The sequence below is a fragment of the Meleagris gallopavo genome, chromosome 4 (assembly GCF_000146605.3).
Source record: "Meleagris gallopavo isolate NT-WF06-2002-E0010 breed Aviagen turkey brand Nicholas breeding stock chromosome 4, Turkey_5.1, whole genome shotgun sequence".
Taxonomy (NCBI): domain Eukaryota; kingdom Metazoa; phylum Chordata; class Aves; order Galliformes; family Phasianidae; genus Meleagris; species Meleagris gallopavo.
The window spans coordinates 10,737,843-10,753,045 of NC_015014.2; the positions used below are offsets into that span (position 1 = coordinate 10,737,843).

Genomic DNA, 15,203 nt, shown 5'->3' on the forward strand with positions numbered 1-15,203 from the left:
TTAATGCCAGTTTAGTTGGACTGTAACATAGTAACACGGGGTTTTACTGTATACAAGAATGAGGCATTTTCTCTGGAGGAGCAACAACAAAGTTAATGAAGTCATTAAAATCTGGTAATCAGAAACTGGTTCCTGTGGTCAGAGAATGTAGGAAAAAGCTTGGGGTCATGGTAGAAACCAACCAGAGGCTGTGTATCTGATTTGAGCTGTGATGATAACTGGCAAGGAGCTGGCAGATATCGATGGCGTGTGGTCATTTCTTCATGCTCTGGAATAATTAGCAGTGGAAACTTCATTGTTGGGGTTGTTGTCATGTGCCCCCCATTACATAAGGCATCCATTGCCTCACTGTCGCATTTTGAGTGAGTGGTGGATCTGCTGTTTGGTGCTCAGGTGATGTTCAGAACTCATAAATCTGATTTTCTTATCAAATGTTAGAAATTGGAGAAGTCCTTTGGTAGAGGGAAATACTACTGATAGCTGTATCCTCTGGTAACTGGCAGAGAACTCTTGCAAGAAGTTGTACGGGACCGCTGCTGTGGTTAGCTGGGCTCCAATTGGTACCTGCTCTTCACACCACTGCTGTGCTCTGTTACAGTCTGCTGCGCTATGGGGCAGGTTGGTGCCCAAAAGGTTTTGCTCTCAGAGATGAATAATGACACATTGGTGGCGTTCTTCAAAGGGTGTCCTCTCATTCAAATATGGTGAGCAGTTGTCTTTGTCCTCTTTCTCAGACACGGTGCTTTGCTTTAGTTTCAGGAGTCCAGACAGAGCCTGCTTCATAGGGCAGGCTGGAAGTATCCCAGCTCTTGTTGGCTGTCTCCTACAAGTCAGGAAAAAAGCCTGTTGAATATTTTCAAGTACTTTCAACAGCAATACTCACTTCTTAATTGAGCACTCGATATGCACATCATGTGCTGATTCATGTGATTCGTGGCAGAAATAAATACATTTGCATTTTAAAGAGTTTTTTCTTTCTTTTTTTTTCCCCATGCCAAGAAGACGTAAAAACATTAACTTTTTTTTTCTTTTCTACCTGCCCACTCCTGGCACTGATTCTCCTTATCCTTTTCAGAAATGCGAGGAAAGCCAAATCAGGCTCTGTTTAAACTAATGAGTTTTACAGCAGTCTGAAGTGACTTTCTCATTTTGCATGAGTACTGTGATGCTACTGAGGCTTCTGTGAGGTTTCCATGCATTTTCCAAAATGAATGAGGTCTGATCTTGTACCTTAAGAAGGTACAAAGAAAGAATTGTTTGATTAGCAAAATAAATCAGCAGAAGATTTCAGGCTCCTTAACAAGTTCCTTCATATGAAGAAGAAAATCAAAACTTTTTTTGCTGCTTGCTCCAAGAATGAAGAGCTAGAGGAAGTTGATGCACAACCTGGTGTAACAGATGCTTGGACTATATGCTTTTTAGTAATGTCTGAAAGGCAGATTGTCACCCAGTGCGATTGTCAGTATCGTGCTTTGTCAGTAATCGTGCATTCAGGGAGACACTGCTTACTTATTTCAGGTTTGTATGAGCCTGGGTGCTCAATGGTTTCCCATATCAAACACACCAAATGGAATAATCCATGTTATACTCAGAAGTTAGTTAGTAATTTTTTCAGTCCTCCTCACGATGATTAGTTCACCATTTACATATAATTATAATTTTGCTGACTCTCTACTTCACTGCTATGCCTGCTCAGGGATCTTCATGAGAGCAGGGGTGGTCTTGACCTATGAGTGTGAATTTGAATAATACAATGAAGGTAGTTCAGCAAGGACCTTAAGTTGTATTGCCAAGTTGGCAACGTCCTCAAAGCATCCTGATTAATGTCCTCCTCAAGGCCTACTGGCTCTGGTTAAAGGATACTAAGTGTTTATTCTTCTGATACCTAACGCAGTGTTAGCTCAGTGTTTATTCTGATACCTAACACAGTGTTAGCTCAGTCTTTGGAGTTGGTCTTAAACAGTAATACATGGAAATAGCTCTTGCAGGGGGAAAAGTGACAGCTCTCTGGTTTCTGTGCCAAAATCTGATCTTTTTTCTTTTAAACTTTTTAAAAATAAATGTCATACTCAGAGGAAACGAGAACTGCTGAAAAGTTGTTTTTTGGGGAAGGTAAATGTTTAAGTATTTTAAAGAAGCAAATTAAAATCTCTCTTCTTTTTATTTGTTTACGTTGTTAATTAATGGACGCTGGGAGAAGGTACATTGAATAACATTGGATTTTTAAAGGTTAGTAAGAAAACTAGACAGCTTTCTTGATTAACAATTATGTAGGTTATATTTGCTGTGGTTCTTGCCTCTTCATATGTCTAACTGTGCTGAGCACTTACGAAAAATACTTAATGGGATCCTTTCTGCGTCCCTGAGCTGTGATACAAATAAGGAAGTTATTTAAGGGAGTTAGAGCTGCTTGTTTGCCTGAAACTCGGGTTTGGAGTTGTTTCACCTCCTGCACAGCAGAGGATCGCCTAATTGTCCCAGCCCTCTCCACCCACCAAAAACAATCACTTATGCAAAGCCGGGCAGTTTCCTATGGGATCTCCTGTGGGAATTTGAGAACAGTCTTGCTGAGTATTTTACTGTCTGCTTTGTGTTGCTGGTAGGGTAATTGTGAGCGTAGGAAAGCAGAGGTTTGCTTTTAGGCGTTTTGCCCAAGTATGGCAGTTTTAGACCCAAAGCTGGCTGAACAGCTCTGTATAACACTCATTTTTGCCCCAGCCCTTTCACAAGCTGCGTGTGGGTCTGTCTGTATGTCAATGTAAAGATCGCACTAAAGGTAGCGGCAGTGGAGGGAGGGGAATAAAGCAGTGCTGATATCAAGAGTTGGTTGATTCCAGCTCATCCATCAGCAGACAGAACACGCAATAAAAAGCGCATAGTTTTTGATGTGTAAAGAGTGGCTGATAAGTGGGTAACAACTTGATTTCCTTTCAACTGATTCCAGACTGCCTTTTGGAGAGTGTCCTGTTGTTTGGCTTAGCCTGTTGCACTGGTACCTTGTGAGTAAACATAACCTTCAAGGGCTGGTGGTTGCTCAGCCATTGGAGTAGCAGCTCCTATTTTCCCAGAAGGACATGTGTATTTGGGAAGGCAGATGCAGACTGTCATCTGTTGACTTGCGGTTTAATCTTTATTTTGCACTTCCAGCTGATAAGACCACTTTGTGCAAAAGTAATACAGGAAATGATGCGTTGCAGAAACCAAAAGTGGCAGAAAGGGAAACAGAATGTACTGGCAAAAGCTCAGTGCTACAGGCATGCCTCTGGCTTCTTGGAAATGAAAATCTCCACCTACACGACCTTTTTTTAGTTTGACACCACTATTGGAATTCAGCATTTGAGTGGTATATAGCAGTCTGGGGTTTTTTTTTTTGTTTGTTTGTTCATTTTCCCTTGCTTTTCTTTCTGGCTAATTCAGGATCTAGATCTTCTGTGGGCATGCTGAGCTTCAGCAGCAGTCCTGGGGCTGGAGGTTAGCAGCGGGTTGTAGATGCAGCTCGCAGCTACTAAACTGCCTTGCTTTCAACTGTATTTCCAAGTACTGTGCCTCATGGGACTCGCTGTGCTCCCAGTGCTTTTCCTACTGGTTACTGCTCCAGAGGTGCCAGCTGTTGAGATAACACAGTTGTGATGTTGAAATGTATTTCAGAATATGTGCTTTTGGGAATGGGACGCATGCATGTTACAGGATGTAATCCAAGAATGTCAGAAAATCTATTCCTATGGCGTGGCTATTTAGGGTTACATCTGAATTTCTTCCTGGTCTGAGCAGACCTTACGTGCAAGCAGATGTTAAGGCTATATTTTCAGACACTAGTAAAAACATAATATGTTAACAGGCAGAAGACTTAGTTCCTACATAACAAGTAGTTTGCCTATTTGTTTGTGAAGAAGCTTGGTAAAAATGGGTCATGCCATGGTAATCAATGCAGACACAGCTCTACATATGTAGACTCAAGCTTGGATTGAGATTTAGGTTTTTAGACTACTGGTTTGTTTTTCACTGAGAACGTCAATACAAGTATTCTAATTATTTTTTTGTTGTTTTAAATCTAATAGTTGTGAAGTAGAAAGCTTGACTTGATTACTTGATAACGGCGGTGTGCATTTTGTAGATGCAGTAGAAAAAACATTCAGAAAATTGAATGAGATACAAGCTATATATCAGTTGAGAATAACTCCAATACTTGCATGCATATCTGAAGCATGCAAGTCTCTGATAATAAAAAGCTTGAACTAAAACAGCACTTCAGTAGAGCACTTTTTAATGTATATAAAGGGTAAAATATACCTGGAGTGCAGTCAGTGACAGTAATGGAGTTTTAGTTCAGTTAACAGCATAGCTCATGCTCAAGTAACAAAATATATTGTTAAATTTGCCCCAGGCTTATGCATATCTTCCATTGCGCTGACATTTCAAGTAGAAATCTCAGCATAAAAGAAATGGGAAGTACCGGTGCGAAGTGCAGGTAGATGTGGTCTTTATCTTAGTTCAAGATCATTATTGACATAAATGTAGTTTATGCATTTGACCTAATAAAATGGAACCTTTGCAATTAGATAATTATTTTAGTGACAACTTACTTGAATCAAGTGGATGGGTTTCAGCTTCAAGTACTCTAAGTGTAGAGGTACACAATGAAATTACAGTTAAGACAGTTAAGAGCATGAGTGTGGCTTAGCATTTACAATTTCAATTGTAATTATTTTTTATTGTAAACTTGCAATTCAGGCTCATGGTTGCTCTGTTACCTTCTAACCTGTCTGTGTATGGGTAGTTGTATGGATTTTTTTTTTGTCTTTCTGATGGTAACAAAAACAGATCCTTTTCCTCTTCCCTCTTCCTCTGCAACCTGTTGGTATCTGCTCTGAGATACATTTCCTGTCTTCATGCTTCATTTGAATGTTTCTGTTTATCTCCTTGTTCCCCTGTTCCCCGTGACAGAGGTGAGTCTCTTGCTTGCTCCTAACCTGGGTAAACGTGAAGACTGCTGCTCACAGAAGACCCTGTAATGGGGACTTCTCGGCATGCAGAGTTCTCCCATCTTCACCCATCACTTCGTTGCTGTTTCATGCCTCCCAACTTGAAGATCACTATACCACCTGAAACCCTTCTATCAGTTTTTTCTCCTTCCCACTCTTTCATGTGTCTTTGGGCACATCAGGCTGGCACTGCGAAGGGAGTGGTCAGGATGTTGTCAGTGAAGTAAGTTCATGATGTCTTTCTCTTTCATTCTGTTTATGCAAGGGCTGTTTGATGGGTTGGGAAGACAGAGCTTTGCTTTCTTATGGGGAGATGAATGAGGGCACGGATCTTTCTAGTTTACTTTTCTGTTTTTGTTTTGCCACTCAAAGTAACTCGGGAAGCTGAACAGTTCGTCTGAGATCGTGATACGCGCAGGTCCCGTGCAGTAATTTTCAATTTGTACTGCTTGCAGAGAGCTGGGTAGTGCAGTGCTGTTGAGGTATTTTGCTTCCATCTTCACTTGGAAATCAAAACCAAAAGCACTGCTCATTCTGTATGAGTTTATTGGGACATTTTGCTTTGTGAAGTTGCCAAGTTGATAGGCTGTGGGGAATGTACTTTTCACTTAGCAGTGGAAGATGAAATATAGGGGACTGTTTTAAGCTGAATTTGATGGAGCTATGTTACTAAAATGTCCTTTTGTTCCTGAATATTCCTAAAACTTTGTCCTTTTGGTAAGTATGTGAGGGACTACAATCTTTTTTTTTTTTCCTTTTTTCTGTCCACCTTCTCACAACACTAAGCAAGGCTAGACTTGGGCAGTGAGCAGGCGTATTATTTGAAGCTGGCAAATGCAACGTAGCCTCAGTACTTTTTGTGCTATGCAGCAAGGGCAACTGCAAGTTGGGGGAGGGAGCTGAGCAGAGGGAACAGTTGTCCTTCTACCTTCTAAATTTCCCCACCTTTGCACTTCCTTCCTGCTTTTCCCTTACTCCCTTCAACTTTGTTTTGTTTTGTTTATGCAGTGTCACTGTTTTTCAGGGCAATCTCCTCATTTATTCAGAACTGTTTTGGTAGCAAGAGCATAAAGGCTTCACCAGCAAGCTCTGCTATTTAAAAGTCCTTGTCAGACTGTTCCTTTGGTCTGATGCTTGAGACTGCTGACACTTAGTGTTTTTGGTTTTGTTTAGTTGTTGTTTGGTTGGTCTATGGTCATGCTGCTCTTGTGAGGTGGTATGTTTCTAACTGTTGGTGATTAACTGAAAGTAAAATCTGTTTTCCTTTTTCTCTCTTCTCCTGCAGGTTCTCAGCCGGAAGGCTTTAGTATGATGAGAAGGTCACGTCTGTCAAGGGGGAATGTCAGCATGGCTGTCTTGGGACAGAAGGACTGAAACAGCAGAAGCACCACAATTATTTGGGCAGACTGCTTTTGACTACTGATTAAAATCTGCCGTGCAGCTGCGGTGGAAGAACAGGACAGGCTCCCCTGCTTGGTTTGTGCTATCCAGTGTGACCAAGTGGGGTCACCATGAACGTGACAAGTTTATTTTCCTTCACCAGCCCAGCGGTGAAGAGGCTGTTGGGGTGGAAGCAGGGAGATGAAGAAGAAAAATGGGCAGAGAAGGCTGTTGATGCACTAGTGAAAAAACTGAAGAAGAAAAAAGGTGCTATGGAGGAACTGGAGAAAGCGTTAAGCTGTCCTGGTCAGCCCAGCAACTGTGTCACAATTCCTCGGTCCTTGGATGGTCGGCTTCAGGTTTCACACCGGAAAGGGCTGCCACATGTAATTTACTGCAGAGTGTGGCGCTGGCCAGACCTGCAAAGCCATCATGAACTGAAACCACTGGAATGCTGCGAGTTTCCTTTTGGTTCAAAACAGAAGGAGGTTTGCATCAATCCTTACCACTACAAGCGGGTAGAAAGTCCTGGTAGGTTCTTCCTTGTTTGTACCTTTGTACCTTATCTAAACAATGCAAAGCATGGCAGTTAATCATGTGACTCATCAGCCTAAGTAAGCAGAAGTAGCTGTTTGCACACGTCAGATTTGTACTCTGCAATCTATCTGGCTATAAGCATTGATTTGCAGTTCTCCCTTTCATAGGATGAATACTTGCCATAAATGCATTTTATCACTGTGCAGTGGCATATTCTCTGTATGTGCCTTAAGTTGCTGGATCTATTGCCTCCTGGTTTTGTTGGTGGCCACTATACCTCAATTCATTTTATTTTTTTCTATTTTTACTGAACTGTGCAGATTGAGTATGTGTGAAATGGTGCAGGAGGGATAAACTGCAACTGGGTGAAAAACTTTCTGATATGGCCTTACTGTTGTTATTTCAGTTCTATCTCTTCAGTTCCTTCATCCTCCAGAAGATACTGCTGTCTTTAAGACCTCCTACAACTTTGGCCTTTTGAAGTCTGTGAGGTTTTTGTGTTTTTTTTTAGACTACAGAATATACCCTTTCAACCTGGAGCTTTGATAGTGGTTTTTTTGTACATGAAGTTTTAGTTGTTCTGCAAGTGGAATCTGTTTACCCATTACCCACTTCCACGCTTAAACAAGTGCAGCCTGTTCTCTGTCTCCTCTTCAAGGTCCAAAGCCCTTTTTAGTAAATCTGTGCTTGATTTGCTTACGTGAGTTTGTTTTCAGAATATTTCCAGGGACTAAGACGAAATGTGCTTAAACATGTCTCCGCTAGTCTCCAGCTACTTGTGAGGTTGTACAGGGACATCTGCAGAAATGCACTGCAGGTGTGAGTGGGCTCTTCTGGTTTAAATTTAGGAAATCTGTCTGTGTTAGGCACTTTGTAAACTGTGAAGCTGTTTCTGCAGAGTGGCATGGATTGCCTAAGAACTGCAGTGGAAATGACGTTACCAGATTATTTTCCTGTTAATGGAAATTGCATTTACCTTGGATTTGCAACACACAGTGCGTATCTAGATGGCAAATATTTCCTTTGGTGTGTTAGTATTGGTTTGGAAATCATGTGTGTGATACCCATTAAGTATGTCTTGTAAGCAGCAGATGCTTTAACAAAGGAGCCCACTGCGCTGGAGCAAAAAAAAAAAGTTTTAAAAAATTCTAAGGGTTGCATGTTAAGCAGAAGTGGGATGATAAAATAAATAGTTCGTACTGCTTGTCTGCATGTGTCTGTACCAGGTGCGTATGTTCAGTGTTCCAAAGTACTGAAAACTAAGATTCCCAAAGCGCATCTCGTTCAGTCAGAGTGAGCAGCAGTTAGACTCCTGCTGTCATGGTAACACCAAGTGATGTGTTACAACTCATTTCCCTTCTATGTTGGAAGCAGTTACTGAGTTCGAGAACATTCTAATTCTCATCATTTATACTGTATTTAAGAGTGTATTTGTATCCTGCCACTTCATTGAGAGATACACGGTAAGAATAGAACTTTCAAAAAATGTCTAACTGAAATGTGTTGAGTACTGCTAGGTAGCTCAAGTAGTTGGAAAGTGGTTTTGGGTCCTGTGTCATTCTATAAATTTTGTCATTGGGAACCAGCAAAATGTTATTAACCGTAAGCTTGAATTTGGGGTAAGAAATGAATTTCCGGAGTTTGTGTAGTTAGAGAACTTTTGCTGGGGATAAAACAAAGAGTGACTTAATCAGTTTGGAGATGGTAGTAATGAAATATTTCCCTTCTGCCCAGCCAGTGCCCTTCAGGAAAAACTAGGTATTTCTGGTCATCTGCTTAGTAGAAGACTGGGCAGCTTTCTTGTTTAGAACAGGGCTGGAATCAGCTTGTCAGAGCTGACGAAAGTATTTTGTCCTTCAAAAGATCAATGTGCTGCTTTGACCAGCTGAAATTTTCTAGTGAGGAGTGCTGAACAGGAGCTACCTTCTGCCTAATGAGTATAGGTATAGACATAGGCTGCAGGTATAAAAGCTGTGTGTATGTGGCAGTCGCATATTGGAATCCATTGGAAATTCTTAAAATGCAAGAGTGGGGTCGAAGCCTGAAGTTTTCACTGAGTTCTCTGGGTTTGTGGAGGAGGTTTTTCCACTTAATAAACACTATAGATTAATCATTGTTTTGAGGGATGTTGCTTGGATAAACTTGGAATATGTAGCTTTTGGGAGCAGGTGCTAACTGAGCTGCCGTTTGGCCTAGAGATGTGCACTCCATAAGTTACAACAGCTCTTCCTTTCCCTTTCCTGTTCTTTGTCCCCAGAGTCAGTCTTAGCTTCAGTTCCTGCCAGTCACTCTCAAATTTGGCTAACTGTTTTTCCCCATTTATGCCTGGACATTAAAACGCCTTTATTGCTTCTTAAGTGCTTATGCTTTGAGATTAATGGATAGGGGGAATTCAGGCATGAGTCACTGTTTTCAAGAGCTACGTACCCAAGCAGATATCAAGACTTGTGTTTCCAAGGTTATCACAGCCAGGAGGATTGGAATTGTACTTGACTAAATGAAGCCAGAAGTTCAAGAGAGTGTATGATGGGCACTCTGTGCAGGCTGTACAAGTACATGGTGAAATCCTGGCTCTGCCTGCCAGCTTGGTCAGCGCTTAACTGCCTCAAACAGACCCAGCTCCTCAGGAGCTGCTCTGTAGGGTGCTGCCTGGGATGGGATCAGTGCTCTCTGTTCACTTTCCTCTTAGTTGTCACGTGGTTGGTGTTTGTGTAAGTTCTGAAGAGTGGATTAACGGTAAATCCTCAAATAGATAAAATCGTGTAGTGCTTTCAGTTGGGAAATGAGTCTCATGGATGCTCTTATGTTTTCACAGCGCCAGAGGGACGCGTCCTTGCTATGCAGCTTAAAAATATGAGCTTGGAAATCATTGCAGTTGGCATGCTGTAGTCTGTCTGTGAACCACAATCTTACACCTGAATTTAAGCGAGATTTTCCTCCGTTAGCTATGTTGGATAAAAACTGGTAGCAGGGAGTTTTGGGGAGGCTGAGGAGAGAACTGCCTGGAGTTTCAGAGCCTCTCAGGTGTCCCTAACTGCTGGTATCCAGCAAGAGACGTGGGTGTGATTTGGTGATACGGTAGTAACACCTAACCTGGTGCAGAGGCTCTGTGCAGGCACCGGCACCCATACGGTCACAAAAACTAACCAGACAGAAAACTGCTGTTTGGAGATGACATCCACGAGCAGCTCCTGCGTTGGGCTGTGCCAGCACAGCTGTCTCCGTGGCCTTGTGCTGAAGCAGCCTGGCAATGTTTTGTTCCCATCCCACTGCTGCCTTATCTCATGGGCTGATCAGGGTCACCCAGGGGATACAGGAACACCCATGTACCCACAGGGCCTTGCATCTGGACCGTGGGTGGGAGCAGAGGTGGTGTGAAGCACGCAGGTCAAGTGGAGGCTGTTCTGTTGCTGAGAACAGTAACATAATCTCATTCTCTACTGCCAGGATTAAATATCATCTGGAGATGTGTTACAGTAGCTTGCTAGTGCTGTTTCATAAGTCTGTTGAGTGCAGAATTACTTCTGATACAGGAATGGCTGTAGTAAACAGGTTTGAATTTTTTTTCCCTTGGCAAGCCAAAGCAATGCTTTTAATTAAGGAGGGTAGGGTCTCGATATGATGCCTTTTAAAAACTGATGCAGTCAGCTGAACTGGTGTGCTTGTGTGGCTGAATCTGCTTTTTCTCCTCAGTTTTAGTTTTTGGCTTAGAGATACCTGGACATCAGGCTTCTATGTGCTCTGGGACTCTATGACTGAGACCCGAGTCTGGGTGTAGACACTGGAAGACGAAAAAGCAAATGCGTTGTTCTTCAGCTGTGTTTGAAAATGCCACAAATGACCTTTCTGGTTTTGCTGGAGAACATGTGAAATGGCATCCCAAAGTCTTTCTTGAGATGCTTCTTTCCTTCTTTTAGTCTGTTGCTTTTGTTTCACGGAGATGCACCCTCTGTTTCTTGCCTCTCTCTTCAGTTACGCCAGTGCAATCAGGTGAAAGACATGACTCGGAATTTGGAAAAAATAAAAAGCCTGGATCTAGTTTGCTCTAATAGCAAAACAGGAATGGGATAGGGAACGGGGAGGATGAAGAGGTGCTTATGTTGACACTGCTTTTAAAAAAAAAGGAGGGGGAGGTTCAGTTTCTTTAGCTTAGCTAAACAGAAGGAAGGAAGAAACTGTGTTTCATGTTCTCATGGAACTGATGGGTACTGGCCGTGGGTTCCATCTGCTGTAGAATTGTGTTAGCTGGCCCCTGCTGCTTATCAGCCTACTAGATTAAAGACAGTTCGTGTTTATAATACGTTGCAAAGGAAGCAAGAGAATGGTTAACTTTTCTTTTAGCTTGGTGTGTGGAAGTCAATGGTGCAGAGTATTTTATGTAGGGTGTATACAAGTTTACAGCTGTGTGCTATCTTCTGACAGTGGTTTGAGTCTAGAATGTGCTGGTATCTTTGGGGGTCAGGCTCAGAAGAAGCCTGCCTTGCTCAGATCTTAGAAAGCTTAAACCTGGCTTGGCAAATATAGTTGCTATGTTTTGGTATTCATTTCTGGAGATGATGACTAGTGCTGCACTGTTCTTGAACCATACAGTCCGGAGGAGCACTAAAACTGCTCTGTCAGAACCAGCTGATCTGCTTTCATCAATTGATGAACGCAGCCAGAATTTCTGAACTCTTCTGCTTGGATGCCTGTATTCTGCCTAAATTGCAGAACGAGCAGTGGATGCTTATTGTGATGTGGACGAAAAGCTAAATTTTTAATTTTGTTTAAGTATTATGTTCCTTTCCAGTATGAATTTTAAGTGGATGTCTGCCTCAATAAGCTTGTCTTCAGTGGCAAGAAATATTTAACGTAAATGTAGAGGTGGTTTATGCCACAAGAGCAGACCGAGTCTGTCCCTGGGCTCTGTGAAGAGCAGTAGCTGTGTTGTGCTGTTTGTGCTACCAGCCTGTGACTTCAACCTGATTACTTTCATATTTGTCTTTGGTCTTCTCTGCTCTTTACTCTGAATGTGTCTGTCAGGCTGCACACCTGATTGTGTGCACCAGAGATGCAGAACGGAACTCAAAATGGTGGAAACCCTGGCTAAGGTAGGTTGAGATTTGTGCCACCCTGGAATTGGATGCTCCATAGACCAGTGTTACTGCTCTCATACTCCACAGAAGAAAAATAATATGTTTAAAGGAGCTTTCTAATGCTGTGTGAAATCATACAGATATTTGGTTGTGTATAGTTGTGTGATTGCGTGCGCTTGTGCTAGCTTATGTTTGCTCACATGTGCCCTTTCTCCATATAGGTACTGTACCAAAAAATGAAGTGGGCCCATTAGTCAAACCCAGTCTCGTTCCCTGTTATCCATCTAGGCTGGGATCACTGTATGAAGCTACCATACCCAAGCTGGTACCTGTTACATCACCACTAAGAGCGCTTAGGCTTCAGATAAGCAGCAAATATAGTGTGCTGCTTGTGGCTCTGGCTGCTTCTGCAGGCATCATCAAATGGGCAGAGGCTGTAATTTTTCCAGGGTCAAATAGGGAAGCAGGACGGAAAATAGGGGGTGAGCAGTAGTTCCCTTTGGGACTGCCAGCTTGCCTGGGCTTCCAGGGTTCCCAGGGCCTGCATGGCCTCGGCACCTGGAAGGACCGGAGGCGGCAGGAGATCCTCCGGCTGTTTTCCGGCCAGATGGAGAAGCTTTGATGGCCAGGGCTCGGGGGAGCTGGGGACCAGCTGTGTGCAGCACTCCCCCACTGCCTGACCTTCTGGAGGGTGGTGCTGGATAAGGGGGGATGCAGGGAGCATGGAGAGGAGCCTTGTGTGGGGAGTGTAAGGAGGGGGAGACGGAAAAGAAGAATGCATGTGCAGCGGAAGGAGAAAAAGAGATGAGTTGGGGGGGAAATATTAGAGAAACGGGTCAGCAGCTGATTTGAAGTAGAGAAAAAGGAGATCCAGTTTACAAAAGTAATATATAGAACCAGTTTACAAAAATTCCCCCTTTATTCACATAGCAGGGTTTGTATACCTCTGGAGGCTCAGGGGTGTGTGAGGAGAGGATGGCGTTGCTGGGAAGTTTTGCCTTATTGCTACATAACTCTGCTGTTGGGCATAACTTTAAAAATAGCATGTTACAACAGGTGGGTACAATTATAAGATAGTTCCTCAAAATAGTAAACAACTGCCAGTTCTTTTGGCAAGGAGTGTGAAACTTTCCTCATTTCAGTTCTGCAGAATTCACTTTTAAAATTCCCCACCAGAACCAAAACAGAGAGACAGAAGGAGGGGAACGGTCCCAACTTAATTTATCCTTTGTCCAGCCTTGGGAAGGAGAGCTGCAGTAAAGGTACAGAGATAGTCAAGAAGGATGTTAGTTTGTTTCTTAATGTTTTTAATTAATGAGATGCAGATGTTTCTCCTGACTTAGGAGAGCAGACTTCCATACTTGAACCTATGCAGTATGATGGTGACTATGGTTTTCATGCAGGTAATTTGAACTCTGGTCTATGTAAATGTATAACTTAATGCACACTATCACGCTGTAACTTTTTCCTGTACTTACTCCTGTATCAGGAGTGCTTCTCCTTTCAAATCAGCTTACAAGAACTCCCTCGCTAATGTGCATATGATTAGTACTAAATTCTGAAATTGGCCTTGACAAATGTCAGTTTAATCAAAATGTTAGCTTATCAGAGCATCCGCAAGTAAAATCTAATGTTAACTGAATATTGTAATGCAGGAAATGTACTAATGTTACTTGCCAAATGCATTTAGACCAGATGTCTGATGTAAAAGTAAAGTCAGCGAAGCAACAACTGTGCTTATTTTTTCTTTTTCCCTTCTGTTTTTTAAATACAGACTTCAGTTGCAACTATGTAAGATGACAAAGCAAGCTGTGGGGTCTACAGAAACTGCAAAATAAAACAGAGTTAAGAAAGTTCACGGCTTTCTCCCGGAATTGAAAGTCTGGAATGTTTGTCTGTCTGTCACCCAGCACAGTCTGCTGGACAGCTATTGTTGAGCCTTTTCCTTTGCAGCTACTAGAAAGTAAGTTTGGAGCAACTGCTCAAAAGGCTGTCAGTTCTACTGAAGCAGAGCACAGCAGAGCTCTGTGCTTTGCAGCCTGTAGCACTGTCTGCTTCAGCCAGGAGGTATTGTAGCAATGGAAAGTACTGAGATCCGTGGGGAATTGCATTTGCCACAACAGTAATTATTTTTAACCAAGAGTAAACTTGATCCTAAGTGTAGGCATGTAAGTGTCTTTGTATGTGAGAACTTGTCCTCTGGTCAAAAAAAATTCAATTTTGCCAGGTCTTGTTTGAGGCAACACAAGAAGATCTAATGACATGAAAACTTTTGTTTCTGCCTGGTGTTTTATTGTTTACAAGCAAGACCTTGGTGAGACATGTCAGTCAGAGCCTCAGTGACTCGTTAATGTTGGAGACAGCAAGCAGAGGTAAGTGCTGAGCTGGGTGTGTGCTGGTACCTGCTCTGTTCCCACCATGGGACTGACTACTTACTGGGGTGCCACAGCCTGCTCCAGCTATGCTGGCCTCAAAGGCAGGACATGGAGGCAGAAGTCTTTAGAAGCATTGACATTTGTTAGTTTAACATTGCTGCTGTGCTTTTAGGATTTGTGTGTGTGTGCGCGCGCGTGCTGGTTTGGTGATGTTTCTTTAATTCTCTATTTCCTTTGCCACTTCGCCTTTACAGGACCTATCAAGAGCACTGAGTGAGCCTTGTGTATTCATGTCCATCCCCTGATGGTGCCAACTGCTGTGTGAAGATTTCCTTCCTTCTCAGCATGCAGTTTTATTTTCCCCATAAAACATGAGTGACTTTGCATAAATTCATATGAAAATAAAGCCGTATGATGCTTGCAAATTTAAGTACACAACTTAATTATAGTCCCTCGAGGCATTCGTAAAGGCTGAAGGCCCTGTTTTGGTGTAAGGCTGCACAAACACTTGTACATAACATGTACCCACCAATTCGTCATGATTTTTAAGGGCAAGATGGTTGAAAGTGAAGAAGCAATTGTTCATCCTTAAATTATTTATTTGGTGAAGCTAGCAGAAATAGTGGAATTTACTTTGGAAAGGGTGATCAGAGCCTGCTTTCTTATGTGTGGCTCCTTGGAATATTCCATTATTTGTTCTTGGATTTTCCAGACATGAAAAGAGAAATCCCTGCCCAGGTCTTCATGTAACAAGCCCATGAGGGAAACTAGTTATCATCTGGGCTTGTGTAAGGCAAGCAGAATTCATCTGGATAAAAAATAAGGTACTTGGAATGCACACTGGGTCCTTTGGT

At 42.5% G+C, this 15,203-nt stretch overlaps 1 protein-coding gene across 3 annotated transcripts in view; it reads left to right on the forward strand.

Moving 5' to 3' along the window:
- The window catches only part of SMAD1 (SMAD family member 1), a 103,384-nt gene that overhangs the window by 71,622 nt on the left and 16,559 nt on the right, over window positions 1-15,203 (forward strand). For all 3 annotated transcript variants that reach the window (XM_010709530.3, XM_010709531.3, XM_010709532.3), the window contains one exon: window positions 6,268-6,893. In XM_010709530.3, coding sequence (XP_010707832.1) covers window positions 6,494-6,893 — 400 coding nt within the window. In that variant the 5' untranslated portion in view covers window positions 6,268-6,493. The remainder of the gene's footprint in view (window positions 1-6,267; window positions 6,894-15,203) is intronic.